This window comes from Gnatocerus cornutus, chromosome 9 (genome assembly GCF_029298725.1).
Source record: "Gnatocerus cornutus isolate USDA-ARS CGAHR chromosome 9, icGnaCorn1.1, whole genome shotgun sequence".
NCBI lineage: Eukaryota > Metazoa > Arthropoda > Insecta > Coleoptera > Tenebrionidae > Gnatocerus > Gnatocerus cornutus.
The window spans coordinates 5,191,757-5,205,624 of record NC_142241.1 but is presented as its reverse complement, the minus strand read 5'-3'; the positions used below and the strand labels follow the sequence as shown (position 1 = coordinate 5,205,624).

Here is a 13,868-nt window from a genome sequence, read left to right as displayed (position 1 = left end):
TTCAAGTTAGAGGGTTCCAAGGATTGGGATTCACGAAGGTGATAGAAGTAGTAGAATACAAAGCTAAAAACAGTTATTAAAATTTTGTAAGTACTGCTGTTCTTACATTCAAGGCCTCTGTTCAGTGGAGCTGGTTTAGTCTTGTTCTTTGCGCTCTTCAGCCAATCTCTAAACGCTTTTTCGTTACCTTTAACTTGAGACTCTTTGCGTTCGAGATTGCCAATGATCTCAATCTGCTTCTTGATCTTTCGTTCTAAAACAATCTGTCACCTCTAGTTGTCTCGTCGTTTGTATACCTAAATCTTCTTCCTCTTTCTTTTTGAGCCACAACTGGAAGTTCAACTGACTCTCAAGATGTCGCTTCTCTTTCTCCAACTCTTTCAGTTGTTGCTCTTCAAATTGCTTCTTTTTCTTCTCAAGAGCTTCCCTTTCTATTTTTTTCTTATTTAGCAACCACTTCTTGAAGTTCGACCGTTCTTGCTCTAATAACGCCTCTCGTTCCTTGTTAGCGTCTATCGCCTCAACCTTTTTCTTGTCTTTCTTAGTTGTGCACTTTTTGGTAACGCGGTTCTTAGTTTCGGTATTTTCCGTGTACTGCGATCTCTTACTTTTATTCTCCGGTTTTGGAACCTTAGGTTTAATGGGAGCTTCTTCGGATACGCTCAAGTATTTAGTACCGTGACATGGACAACTGTTATGGTCAACAGAGCAAGTACAACGTTTGGTTTTAATTATATCCTCGTTGGAATAGGACCCCATGGAGCAACTTTCCGTCGATGGGTAAGTAGATAACGGTTTTTCCACATAAATGGCTGAGTTGATGAACTTTCTAGTGGTTTTAGCACCGGATGTGGTTGATGAAGCGCTGCTTTTGTCGGCAATGGTACCTCCTTCTAACATTCCTGAGTATAAAAATTGTATAAAAAAAATACGTGCCACTATGTCATATAAGTGTCAAAGTGTCAGTTTGGGAGTTTGATCACTGGACCTCTAGTCAAACTATGGTCAAAAATACAGTGATTGTTCTTGATCATTGTCTATTATCGAGAGGTTTCATTGTAATTAAATTGTCATTCAAAATTAGGCGCATTTAAATTAATGGCATCCTCTTGCCAAGTTCGTTTTTGCTTAATAATAAACTTGAATAAAATCATCAAAAAAAAAATTCATTATTAGACTCTTGATAACGTTTACAATCGCAGCCTTCCCCCTCCGTTTGACGTCGTTGAAGTTAGCGTCATTTTATCGGATTCATTTTCATAAATTAAACGCCGCAGTACTTCGCCTCAAATGACGCATGCATGCCGGTCGCACTTTTCACATGCGAATTTCCACCGATCGTCGTCTTTTTTTCACACAATTTTTGACCAAATGACACCGTAATGACCTTCTGCCCCATCTTCAATCAAAATTCTCCTTCTACATGAGAACAAAGTGGTAAAACTCAACCCTTAACCTAACTAGAAAATTATTATTCATTTCAACCTTCAATAGTAATGTAGCTTCATAAATATGACATCGAAAAATTACAAATAAATCACTTAGTAATCTCCCATATCGCATATACGCCCACCACCCGTCAGAGGGTGGCAATCTCAACCCCTCAAACACCACCTCACTATTTTGAAAAATCCGCAATGTAGCCCTATGAATTTGAACTCGAAAAATCACAAATAAATCACTTAGTAATCTCCCATATCGCATATACGCCCACCACCCGTCAGAGGGTGGCAATCTCAACCCCTCAAACACCACCTCCCACTATTTTGAAAAATCCGCAATGTAGCCCTATGAATTTGAACTCGAAAAATTACAAATAAATCACTTAGTAATCTCCCATATCGCATATACGCCCACCACCCGTCAGAGGGTGGCAATCTCAACCCCTCAAACACCACCTCACTATTTTGAAAAATCCGCAATGTAGCCCTATGAATTTGAACTCGAAAAATCACAAATAAATCACTTAGTAATCTCCCATATCGCATATACGCCCACCACCCGTCAGAGGGTGGCAATCTCAACCCCTCAAACACCACCTCCCACTATTTTGAAAAATCCGCAATGTAGCCCTATGAATTTGAACTCGAAAAATTACAAATAAATCACTTAGTAATCTCCCATATCGCATATACGCCCACCACCCGTCAGAGGGTGGCAATCTCAACCCCTCAAACACCACCTCACTATTTTGAAAAATCCGCAATGTAGCCCTATGAATTTGAACTCGAAAAATCACAAATAAATCACTTAGTAATCTCCCATATCGCATATACGCCTACCACCCGTCAGAGGGTGGCAATCTCAACCCCTCAAACACCACCTCCCACTATTTTGAAAAATCCGCAATGTAGCCCTATGAATTTGAACTCGAAAAATTACAAATAAATCACTTAGTAATCTCCCATATCGCATATACGCCCACCACCCGTCAGAGGGTGGCAATCTCAACCCCTCAAACACCACCTCACTATTTTGAAAAATCCGCAATGTAGCCCTATGAATTTGAACTCGAAAAATCACAAATAAATCACTTAGTAATCTCCCATATCGCATATACGCCCACCACCCGTCAGAGGGTGGCAATCTCAACCCCTCAAACACCACCTCCCACTATTTCGAAAAATCCGCAATGTAGCCCTATGAATTTGAACTCGAAAAATTACAAATAAATCACTTAGTAATCTCCCATATCGCATATACGCCCACTACCCGTCAGAGGGTGGCAATCTCAACCCCTCAAACACCACCTCCCACTATTTCGAAAAATCCGCATTGTAGCCTTTTGAATTTGACATGGAAAAATTACAAATAAATCACTTAGTAATCTCTCATATCGCTTATACTCCCACCACCCGTCAGAGGGTGGCAATCTCAACCCCTCAGACACCACCTCCGTCTATTTTGAAAAATCCGCAATGTAGCCCTATGAATTTTAACTCGAAAAATCACAAATAAATCACTTGGTAATCCCCCATATTGCGTATTCTCCTACTACTTTTGAGAGGGTGGCAATCATAACCCTTTTTCTACAGTATCCGGCATTTTTCGAAACACCTCACTGTAGCCCGTTCAAAATAATATAAAAAAATGAATAAATAAATCGTCTGTTAATTTACATAAGGATTGCACCCACCGTCAAAGGGTAGAAAACCAGCACCCTTTATGTATTCACGTTCTGTAAATGTAAAAAATTTAAAATTTAGCATAACGTCATTAGTATCAAGAAAATTTAAAAAATTTACTGAATAATGTTTTATTTCAAAAATAGCTTTACTAACTCTCAAAGAGTATCGTTTTATTTAAACAAAATAGCCAGTTTTTTTTATCTGGCAACCCAGAATACAGCTTCTCTTTTTTAGATTTGCAGACTTTACAGGGGATACATTTTACAAATGAGGAGCAGACTTTCAATACAGTTTGTCCTTAATTGCATATTTTTAGAAATTAATAAAATCTGCAGCTCCTTTAAGAAATAACTTGCATTTTTAAACATGTAGCAATAAAATAAGGAAAATTATGTACTATTTGCACACAAATTTCACGACTAAAATAGAAGAGAATTTCGCAAAAAAACAAAATGGCGCCAATATCTCAATTTGTGAAAAAATGGATAAACTGCACTTTGAAAGTCTGCTCCTCAAATAGGATCTGAAGAAACGTTATTTCATTTGAAAACATCGTAGACAAAATGGCGGGCCGACTGATTATGTAGCCAAGTGCATTTCATATTGTAAATCAAATAGAGCTAGGTAAATTAAATTAAATTAAAGGAAATTAAATGGTTCCGTCACGAAACTAAATATTACAATTTGATGCCTAATAGGTGCTAAATGACAAAATGTGCAAGAGGTTACAAAATGTTACAAATCGAAATTGCAAATTCTAAGTAAAATTATCTATACGCATGTACCTATTCCTTAAAATATCAATTATTATCCTGTGTAGGGTAGACACCACCCAGTGGTATTACAGTTCACCAAACGATCTAGTGCGGTTGTGGCTTTGACTTTTTAAACCGTTTACAGCAATTTTACCGCAAACCTTCATAAACATAATCGTCCTCAAGTGGTTGGGTCTTATCTGCATTGAAATAAACCGGTAGGATAGACGTATTTTGAAGAATTCTATTGTTTCGATTTGTAAGACTGACCAGCTGGGTAAAAATGTGTATTCCGGTTAAGATCTAACCACCAGAGAATGTTTATGTTTATGGGGGTTTGCGGTAAAGTAGCTGTAAACGATTTAAAAAGTCAAAGCCATAACAGCACTAAATCGTTGCGTGAACTGTACCTCCGTGTCGACGCAGCTCCGAGCCTTGACAAAATCACGTACGTCTGATAAGTAAACGATTAATGATAACAATCATACATAAATTCCTTGCTGGTGACGTGTCAACGAAAAGGATGGTCAAAACAAAACAACCAACTTAGCGAATTTTTTATTGTTATTAGTCTAATTAGATAATTAGGTGGGTACTCAAAACAGAGTGTCTCAGAACTGGCGAAGATAAGTTAACAACAGATCCTGGCTAAATTTGCTAAAAACAAATTAATTAATGCAATATAAAATTAAACAATCAAATACGTTTCTTTTTGTGACAAAAACGATGTTGCTAAGTATCTAACAATGTAAGGTACATTTGAATATTGATTCATAAAATATTTGTGATTGGTTGGCGTTACATTGCTCTAATGTAAAATGTAAGGAGCTATTTCAATTTCATTTGCTTAATGCAATAATTAGGCAGAACCTGAGGTTATCGAGTCGTTCAGAAATTCTGAGACACCTACATAGTATATGCATTGATTTTCTCAAAATTATTTGTATTTATTTACCTTATAAATAAAAAGTAAATTTAGTTAAAATAAAAATCCAAAGTTCATGCAAAATTGAAATTTCAAATGTGTTACGAAAACCTGTTGCAGCTATTTTTTAGAGACAGCGGAAGAGGACATAACAGATAGCTATTTCCTTTAAATAACAAAAAAGTCAAGCAAACCTGCTTGGTAATCTATAAAACCTCTATTTTTGTATCTAAAGTTTGAAGAAACTCTAAGGAAAATTTAATGAAGACCTCGAGACATTTTGCGTAAGATTAAACGTCAAAAACGGGCAGTTTTAATTTTCAGATAAAATATCGATTTTAACGTATTCTCGTAAAAAATCCCATGTTCAGTAATTACTTCAAAAAAATTCTGGTGCATAGTCAAAAACACAATGGCCGTAAATTCAATAAAAAAAATTAGAATGCAACCTACAATTTTACAAGGTGCATTCTGGGTTGTCAGACTAAAAGGTATTATTTTGTTTAAACAATTACACCTTTACCCTCCAACAGTTGGAGGGTGTAAACCGGATATAAGAAATTAGCGATGTCATCGGACTAAATAAAAGTTTTTTGAAAAAAGTTGAAAGTTGTGGAAAGGGGTTGAGATTGCCACCCTCTGACGGGTGGTGGGCGTATAAGCGATATGGGGGATTACTAAGTGATTTATTTGTAATTTTTCGAGTTCAAATTCAAAAGGCTACATTGCGGATTTTTCAAAATATTCGGAGGTGGTGTTTGAGGGGTTGAGATTGCCACCCTCTGACGGGTGGTGGGCGTATATGCGATATGGGAGATTACTAAGTGATTTATTTGTAATTTTTCGAGTTCAAATTCATAGGGCTACATTGCGGATTTTTCGAAATAGTCGGAGGTCGTGTTTGAGGGGTTGAGATTGCCACCCTCTGACGGGTGGTGGGCGTATATGCGATATGGGAGATTACTAAGTGATTTATTTGTGATTTTTCGAGTTCAAATTCATACGGCTACATTGCGAATTTTTCGAAATAGTCGGAGGTCGTGTTTGAGGGGTTGAGATTGCCACCCTCTGACGGGTGGTGGGCGTATATGCGATATGGGAGATTACTAAGTGATTTATTTGTGATTTTTCGAGTTCAAATTCATACGGCTACATTGCGAATTTTTCGAAATAGTCGGAGGTCGTGTTTGAGGGGTTGAGATTGCCACCCTCTGACGGGTGGTGGGCGTATATGCGATATGGGAGATTACTAAGTGATTTATTTGTAATTTTTCGAGTTCAAATTCATAGGGCTACATTGCGGATTTTTCAAAATAGTGGGAGGTGGTGTTTGAGGGGTTGAGATTGCCACCCTCTGACGGGTGGTGGGCGTATATGCGATATGGGAGATTACGAAGTGATTTATTTGTAATTTTTCGAGTTCAAATTCATAGGGCTACATTGCGGATTTTTCAAAATAGTGGGAGGTGGTGTTTTAGGGGTTGAGATTGCCACCCTCTGACGGGTGGTGGGCGTCTATGCGATATGGGAGATTACTAAGTGATTTATTTGTAATTTTTCGAGTTTAAATTCATAGGGCTACATTGCGGATTTTTCGAAATAGTCGGAGGTCGTGTTTGAGGGGTTGAGATTGCCACCCTCTGACGGGTGGTGGGCGTATATGCGATATGGGAGATTACTAAGTGATTTATTTGTAATTTTTCGAGTTCAAATTCATAGGGCTACATTGCGGATTTTTCGAAATAGTCGGAGGTCGTGTTTGAGGGGTTGAGATTGCCACCCTCTGACGGGTGGTGGGCGTATATGCGATATGGGAGATTACTAAGTGATTTATTTGTGATTTTTCGAGTTCAAATTCATACGGCTACATTGCGAATTTTTCGAAATAGTCGGAGGTCGTGTTTGAGGGGTTGAGATTGCCACCCTCTGACGGGTGGTGGGCGTATATGCGATATGGGAGATTACTAAGTGATTTATTTGTGATTTTTCGAGTTCAAATTCATACGGCTACATTGCGAATTTTTCGAAATAGTCGGAGGTCGTGTTTGAGGGGTTGAGATTGCCACCCTCTGACGGGTGGTGGGCGTATATGCGATATGGGAGATTACTAAGTGATTTATTTGTAATTTTTCGAGTTCAAATTCATAGGGCTACATTGCGGATTTTTCAAAATAGTGGGAGGTGGTGTTTGAGGGGTTGAGATTGCCACCCTCTGACGGGTGGTGGGCGTATATGCGATATGGGAGATTACGAAGTGATTTATTTGTAATTTTTCGAGTTCAAATTCATAGGGCTACATTGCGGATTTTTCAAAATAGTGGGAGGTGGTGTTTTAGGGGTTGAGATTGCCACCCTCTGACGGGTGGTGGGCGTCTATGCGATATGGGAGATTACTAAGTGATTTATTTGTAATTTTTCGAGTTTAAATTCATAGGGCTACATTGCGGATTTTTCGAAATAGTCGGAGGTCGTGTTTGAGGGGTTGAGATTGCCACCCTCTGACGGGTGGTGGGCGTATATGCGATATGGGAGATTACTAAGTGATTTATTTGTAATTTTTCGAGTTCAAATTCATAGGGCTACATTGCGGATTTTTCGAAATAGTCGGAGGTCGTGTTTGAGGGGTTGAGATTGCCACCCTCTGACGGGTGGTGGGCGTATATGCGATATGGGAGATTACTAAGTGATTTATTTGTGATTTTTCGAGTTCAAATTCATACGGCTACATTGCGAATTTTTCGAAATAGTCGGAGGTCGTGTTTGAGGGGTTGAGATTGCCACCCTCTGACGGGTGGTGGGCGTATATGCGATATGGGAGATTACTAAGTGATTTATTTGTGATTTTTCGAGTTCAAATTCATACGGCTACATTGCGAATTTTTCGAAATAGTCGGAGGTCGTGTTTGAGGGGTTGAGATTGCCACCCTCTGACGGGTGGTGGGCGTATATGCGATATGGGAGATTACTAAGTGATTTATTTGTAATTTTTCGAGTTCAAATTCATAGGGCTACATTGCGGATTTTTCGAAATAGTCGGAGGTCGTGTTTGAGGGGTTGAGATTGCCACCCTCTGACGGGTGGTGGGCGTATATGCGATATGGGAGATTACGAAGTGATTTATTTGTAATTTTTCGAGTTCAAATTCATAGGGCTACATTGCGGATTTTTCAAAATAGTGGGAGGTGGTGTTTTAGGGGTTGAGATTGCCACCCTCTGACGGGTGGTGGGCGTCTATGCGATATGGGAGATTACTAAGTGATTTATTTGTAATTTTTCGAGTTTAAATTCATAGGGCTACATTGCGGATTTTTCGAAATAGTCGGAGGTCGTGTTTGAGGGGTTGAGATTGCCACCCTCTGACGGGTGGTGGGCGTATATGCGATATGGGAGATTACTAAGTGATTTATTTGTAATTTTTCGATGTCATATTTATGAAGCTACATTACTATTGAAGGTTGAAATGAATAATAATTTTCTAGTTAGGTTAAGGGTTGAGTTTTACCACTTTGTTCTCATGTAGAAGGAGAATTTTGTTTGAAGATGGGGCAGAAGGTCATTACGGTGTCATTTGGTCAAAAATTGTGTGAAAAAAAAGCGACGATCGGTGGAAATTCGCATGTGAAAAGTGCGACCGGCATGCATGCGTCATTTGAGGCGAAGTACTGCGGCGTTTAATTTAAGAAACTGAATCCGGTAAAATGACGCTAACTTCAACGACGTCTCCGTTTGAGGACTGCTGTATCGATTAGAAAGGTCGATATTACGTAATTTTACGCTACGTTCATGTCCTTCTCTATCAATGACTACATTCACACTTAGTTACAAAAATAAGTTTTTCCACTTCTCTGTTCGTTAAGTGCTCGCAATATCTCTTATCATGTTTGTACGGTTTTTACGACAAATTAAAATAAATATTCTATTGTTTAGGGTCTACTGACGAGATGGATATTAGCGGTGAGTAAAAACCAGCAAAAAACGCAAGAATTCGTCTTTTTATTTTAAGCTCTTCGCACTAAATATAACGATAAGACGAATTTATTTTTGGAGGACAACATAGACGTGAAGGAACCCTTCAATTTATTTGAAAAATGGTTCAATGACGTAAGACAAGACCCCACAATTATTGAACCGACTGCAATGTGCTTAGCAACAGCCACAAAGTAATTACTGATTCATAAATTCGTGGTTTAATTCAACCTTGCAGGGATGGTGTCCCGTCCGCGCGTTTCGTCCTCTGCAAAGGATACAGCAAGGAAGGTTTTAAATTCTTCACACATTACACCAGCAGAAAAGGACAAGAACTGGTATGTGTACCTCCCCAAAAAACTCCCGTCATGATTTTTTTCAGGATGAGAACCCAAATTGTGCGCTAACTTTTTACTGGCCGTCTTGTAACAGATCGGTACGCATCGAAGGCGTCGCTCAAAAGCTTCCGTTTTCCGACGCCGACGCCTATTTCCAAAGCCGGCCCTATCAAAGTCAAATCGGGGCTCTCTGCAGTAATCAGAGTAAACCCATAGCGAGTCGCACAGTTCTTGCCGAAAAAGAACGCGAATTGAAGAGTCTACACAGCGAGGGCCAAGTACCAAGACCTCCGCAATGGGGGGGCTACATCGTCAAACCAATCTGTATCGAATTCTGGCAAGGGCAAACTGATCGCATTCACGACAGGATTAAATTCAAGAAAGCAGCGGGTGATGAATGTGATGGAGTTTCAAGTCATCTGGGAGAAGATGGGTGGATTTATGAAAGATTAGCACCTTAGAATTATTTTAATGATCGCTCGTTTCACACCGTCGGAACATACCCATGTTGTATTGTAATCAAAAATGTCTTCCTTCTTTAAGAAGTCTTCAAAGTGGCCAATTCCTCCTCCTACGCCAAAGTAGTGAGATTTTGCCGCTAGGTAGCTGTAGTTAGATTAAGTAAAAGCATTTGTGTAGGGTAGAAACGACCAAAGAAAGGATACATTATTCCATTTTTTACCAACAGTTCTTTAAAAATGCTCAATATTTTTTTATAATTGTTGATGTTGTATATTGTTTCTGACGTAAATATATAGTCGAATTTTCCAGAGTTTTTTTGTAGATCTAAGAAGGAAGACCAGTCCCCACTGTAAAACCCACAGTTATCACAGTTTATATTGTTCAGAGCCACGTTTGGGATGGTGGCAGTTTTTATTACTTCCTCATTCTAAAAGAAAAAACAATTCAAAACAAAACTAAAAAAAGTGAAGGATTTAATTACATAATCTTGGAAGACAACGTTCGCCCCCTTTAAGCACGCCAAAATTCCGACAATCCCTGCACCACAACCCAAATCCAAGACTTTTTTTTCTTTAAAATCTATACCTTCCTTGACTATAAAATCCAGCAGATCAAAAGTACATTCCCAAATCTTTAATCCACCTAAAACGAGTCATTATAAGCTTGAAACGTAAATATTAGAGTCACCACCCTCGTAGACTCCGGTAATTAAATCGGAGTGCTCTTGTTCCGCGCTTAGCAATGAATTTTCAGAGGGATTAGCCCCACTTTGCAAAGACTGAATTATAACTTTATCTGACATATATTTAATTTCATGATCACCGCATTTCATCCAGTTTGTTGTCAGTTCATTGTTGGGTGTAAAATTCGCCGCTGAAATTTCTTTACTTTCAAGCCATGGGATATTTTCATCGGGGTCTGACAGCGTGAAAAAGAAAGGTTAGGTTTTGTAAATCTGCGGTAATAAATTACCTGCTTCGTTTTTAACGTCGTCGTCCAAAAAACCAAATTTGAACATTGTTGTGGTACAAATTAGAACTTAATTGAAGATAAAAATCTTGAATTTGGGCAAATTGAAATGATCACGTCCTGTGTTTATCACCAGGTTTGGCACTAAAGTACCAACCGTTTTAACAAAAAGTCCCAATCAGGCGTCTTTCCTCCCGTTTCGGACTTGATCGCAAACATCTTCAAGTTAATTATAAATTAGTTTATTTCAACTTCACAACATTCAAATCACAGTTTAACTTATTACTGTTTAAAATTACAATACATTCACACAGTTGATCGAGTTGAATGGTAAAAGAAATTCCATTTCATGACAATTTAAAATTACAAAACGAAATATGAACACCAAATCGCACGAGCGATTTAAAGAATACTTGAATTTTTTACAACTTAATCGCTATCACTCAAACTGTCCTCTGGCGAATTTGCAGAGATACAATCGGCACTCAAACAAATTTTGTAGTAGTTATTATAATCCCTGAGACTTGTTTTCGTTTTCGAATAGCAGTAATCCATAACGAGAACCCCATTGCAGTGAGTTCTTGGAATATCAATGTGAGGCAAAACTTGGTATTTTTCTGTAGATTGTAGTTTAATATCATCAGGTGGCTCTATTACTTCAAAGCTATCAGTCGCGATATTCCAGACGAATAAGCACTGCGTGGTGAAGATTTCAGGCTTTCCGTGGGGCTCAACGCTTTTTAAAGTACCCATTTTGATCACAGCTTGGCAAACGATGTGGCCGTCAATTGGACAAACCTGGAAAAATGAAATAATACTCTGCGAAAAATTATGATAGTTGTAGTCTTACATAGTTCAGTTTGATGTCATAGTCCTGACAATGAAGGAATTCGAGTTGAGACTCGCTGCACATCTTTTGAGCCCTTCGTTGAACAAACTGTTCGCAGTCAAATGTTCTCTGTGTGACAATCAATTGCATTTCCGTGACTTGGTCGACCTTAAAATCAGGAACAACGTCCAAATGTTGTTCATCTAAAGTGTGAACCAGAAGAGGTATCTCAATTGGAATATTGTAGTCATCTGTAAGAAACTTGAAGGGTAAAACGTGAGATCGCACAGGAAATTACCTCTGCTCTGCCCTGAAAGCAGCGAGCTATTCTCGAAATCACCATTCGAGTAACGTCTGACAACTTTCTTGATCCACTTCGGCGTCTCTATCTTTGGATCTACAATCAACAAACCGCTCTGTTGGGTAAATCGACAATCAACAGGCTGAGAGGTAGTAATATTTCCGGGCATTCTCAAAATGAGTCTTGAGTCAGAGTCAGAACAGTCACTGTCTAGACTCGGCGAATAGACGTAGAGTTTCCGAGCAGATTCTTTGGGACTGATGGGAGACTTGGAATGATGAGGAGAGTTACGTATGGAAGGACAATACAGGTTCCTAGCACCGCCAGGTGAAAACTGGCCGTTTCGGGAATTCGGGGACTGCATGGGAGAGCGCGGACTTAAAAACAAAGTGTTGAAATCAGGCGAACGAATACAACGACTTTGCGAACGGTACAAGTACCTCCGTTCCCGTCGTAACGAATTAAACGGAACGATATTCTCACTATTATCTTCGGAAAACTCGTACTTTTTTTCCGCGAGGCGCTTTTTTCTAAACGAGCTTAATTTCTCGCACTTTTCGTTTTCTTCGATGAATTCGTACGCTTTTTCGGCGATCTTTTTATCAATCTTATTCTTTTCGATGTTTTTCTGTAAACCCGAACTTTGAGGAACTGAAAATAAATACTCCTTACTCGTGTTCTGCAACCGTTTAAACCTAGGATCGACAATATTTTGGACCAACGTATTATGGTAGCTTTTACCCGTGACATTAAGCGGCTCGCAACTTATATTTAACTCGTGGAAAGGTTTATTACATTCGTTACCTTCTAAATCGTACTCGTTAAAGTCTTCTAATATGGCATCTACAACGCTATTCGTTCCGAAATGATCACTAGGCGACTCCGATACTTCACTAAAGGTATCGTTAAAATTACCAGCCACTGGAGGTAATTTCTCTTCTTCTTTCACGAAATTCGAAAGATTCACGGGGGTTTGAGGCGGATCTAAAGTCGTTACATTTAAAATATGAATGCAATGGCCTGTGTTTATAACAAAGTGGTCAGGGTAAGCTAGGGAGATGTCGGGGTCAAAACTCGGACATGGTTGAGCCATGGAAAACATGTAATGGAGGACAAAACCGTGCTTAACACACCATCCTTGACTCACTTGACCTGCAAAATAAAACAAGTTAAAAACCAAAGACACGAAAAACGTACCAGTCAGAGATAAATTTCTATGACAATGTTTACAACTTTTGGGAAATGGCAACGTAAGGATGGTTATGTAAACCATCGCCGGATTTGAAGCGCTAAAAAATGGAAAAAAAAAAAGAGTTTCACAGGTCTCATTTGACCTTAAATCTTACGCAAGTCCATAGCACAGCAATTTGTATGGGTCCATGGGGAATTGCATAAAGGTGATCTTCTCCAGTACCTGTAGATCCCTTCGAATTTTAAAAATTCGATGTTTGGAAACAAACTTCAGTTTCTCTCCTGGGACAAACCTCCACAAGTACAGCTCATATTGATAACAAGGCTCAAGACTATAAGTGTAAACAATGTTTTCCGAGAACCTCTCTGTAAAACTTATAAAATACTGTCCACACAGCGTAAACCCCATAAAAATGTGATTCCTAAAAGCCAACAATAGCGCTTCTTCATCTTGTGTGTTCAAACTTACATAGTTTCATAGTCTTTGAGAAGGGAACTTAGGCCAAACCTACATTTATGGTGTACATTGTTAAATATTCTTTCAGTCTTTGCTTTAGGATTTTTTGTAAACCTCCCATACATCTAGAAAAAGAATTAAAATAATGATGCTGACATGATGTTTGAGGTTATGTTTCCGACTTACCTGTCTGTTTATTATGTTCTTTGCTAGGTTGGTGGCTTTGTGAATTTGGTACATTTTGGAATTATCACTTTTTGATTCATCACATACTGCTTCTTCTCTTGGTACTGAAAATTGGGATAAATCCGAAAAAGAATCTTCAGAGTTTTCGTCGTCTGACACCACCAACGACATGTTGTTTACTTCTGGAGCCTGAATGACTCTGATTGGCCGGTTAAGAACTGCCGCCATATTTATTGGTCCCTTTAAATATTTAAAATTTATTTTATTTTTTTGGAAAATATTTAATGGTTAAATTTATTTTGTTTTATTAGGCGACAATGACTGATAAGAAGACTGTAAAAATGATCCAAAGAAAGCGTCT

At 38.7% G+C, this 13,868-nt stretch overlaps 4 protein-coding genes across 5 annotated transcripts; 1 reads left to right on the top strand and 3 right to left on the bottom strand.

Moving 5' to 3' along the window:
- Position 1: 1 nt before the first annotated feature.
- On the bottom strand, positions 2-1,034 carry LOC148168046 (uncharacterized). The gene is made up of 4 exons (XM_088046162.1): positions 989-1,034; positions 297-938; positions 107-253; positions 2-63 (listed from the first exon to the last, which is right to left on the bottom strand). Exons 1-4 carry the CDS (start codon positions 1,032-1,034, stop codon positions 2-4), a joined length of 897 nt encoding a protein of 298 aa, XP_087902288.1.
- Positions 1,035-8,557: 7,523 nt separating this feature from the next.
- On the top strand, positions 8,558-9,879 carry LOC148168045 (pyridoxine/pyridoxamine 5'-phosphate oxidase-like). Its single transcript, XM_088045648.1, has 4 exons — positions 8,558-8,762; positions 8,812-8,968; positions 9,013-9,112; positions 9,157-9,879. The coding sequence occupies exons 1-4, from the start codon at positions 8,750-8,752 to the stop codon at positions 9,571-9,573; spliced, it is 687 nt and encodes a 228-aa protein (XP_087901774.1). The 5' UTR covers positions 8,558-8,749; the 3' UTR covers positions 9,574-9,879.
- LOC148168044 (histidine protein methyltransferase 1 homolog) lies at positions 9,562-10,673 on the bottom strand. Its single transcript, XM_088045647.1, has 5 exons — positions 10,547-10,673; positions 10,265-10,492; positions 10,056-10,216; positions 9,778-10,001; positions 9,562-9,718 (listed from the first exon to the last, which is right to left on the bottom strand). The coding sequence occupies exons 1-5, from the start codon at positions 10,590-10,592 to the stop codon at positions 9,562-9,564; spliced, it is 816 nt and encodes a 271-aa protein (XP_087901773.1). The 5' UTR covers positions 10,593-10,673.
- A 96-nt stretch (positions 10,674-10,769) lies between these two features.
- Positions 10,770-13,706, bottom strand: LOC148168043 (uncharacterized). 2 transcript variants are annotated; one of them, XM_088045646.1, is made up of 7 exons: positions 13,508-13,706; positions 13,334-13,446; positions 13,020-13,286; positions 12,871-12,962; positions 11,671-12,825; positions 11,394-11,623; positions 10,770-11,341 (listed from the first exon to the last, which is right to left on the bottom strand). In XM_088045646.1, the coding sequence occupies exons 1-7, from the start codon at positions 13,676-13,678 to the stop codon at positions 10,973-10,975; spliced, it is 2,397 nt and encodes a 798-aa protein (XP_087901772.1). In that variant the 5' UTR covers positions 13,679-13,706; the 3' UTR covers positions 10,770-10,972. The 2 variants fall into 2 exon arrangements, with proteins under 2 accessions (XP_087901772.1, XP_087901771.1); XM_088045645.1 differs by having other exon boundaries at positions 11,671-12,962.
- Positions 13,707-13,868: the final 162 nt, after the last annotated feature.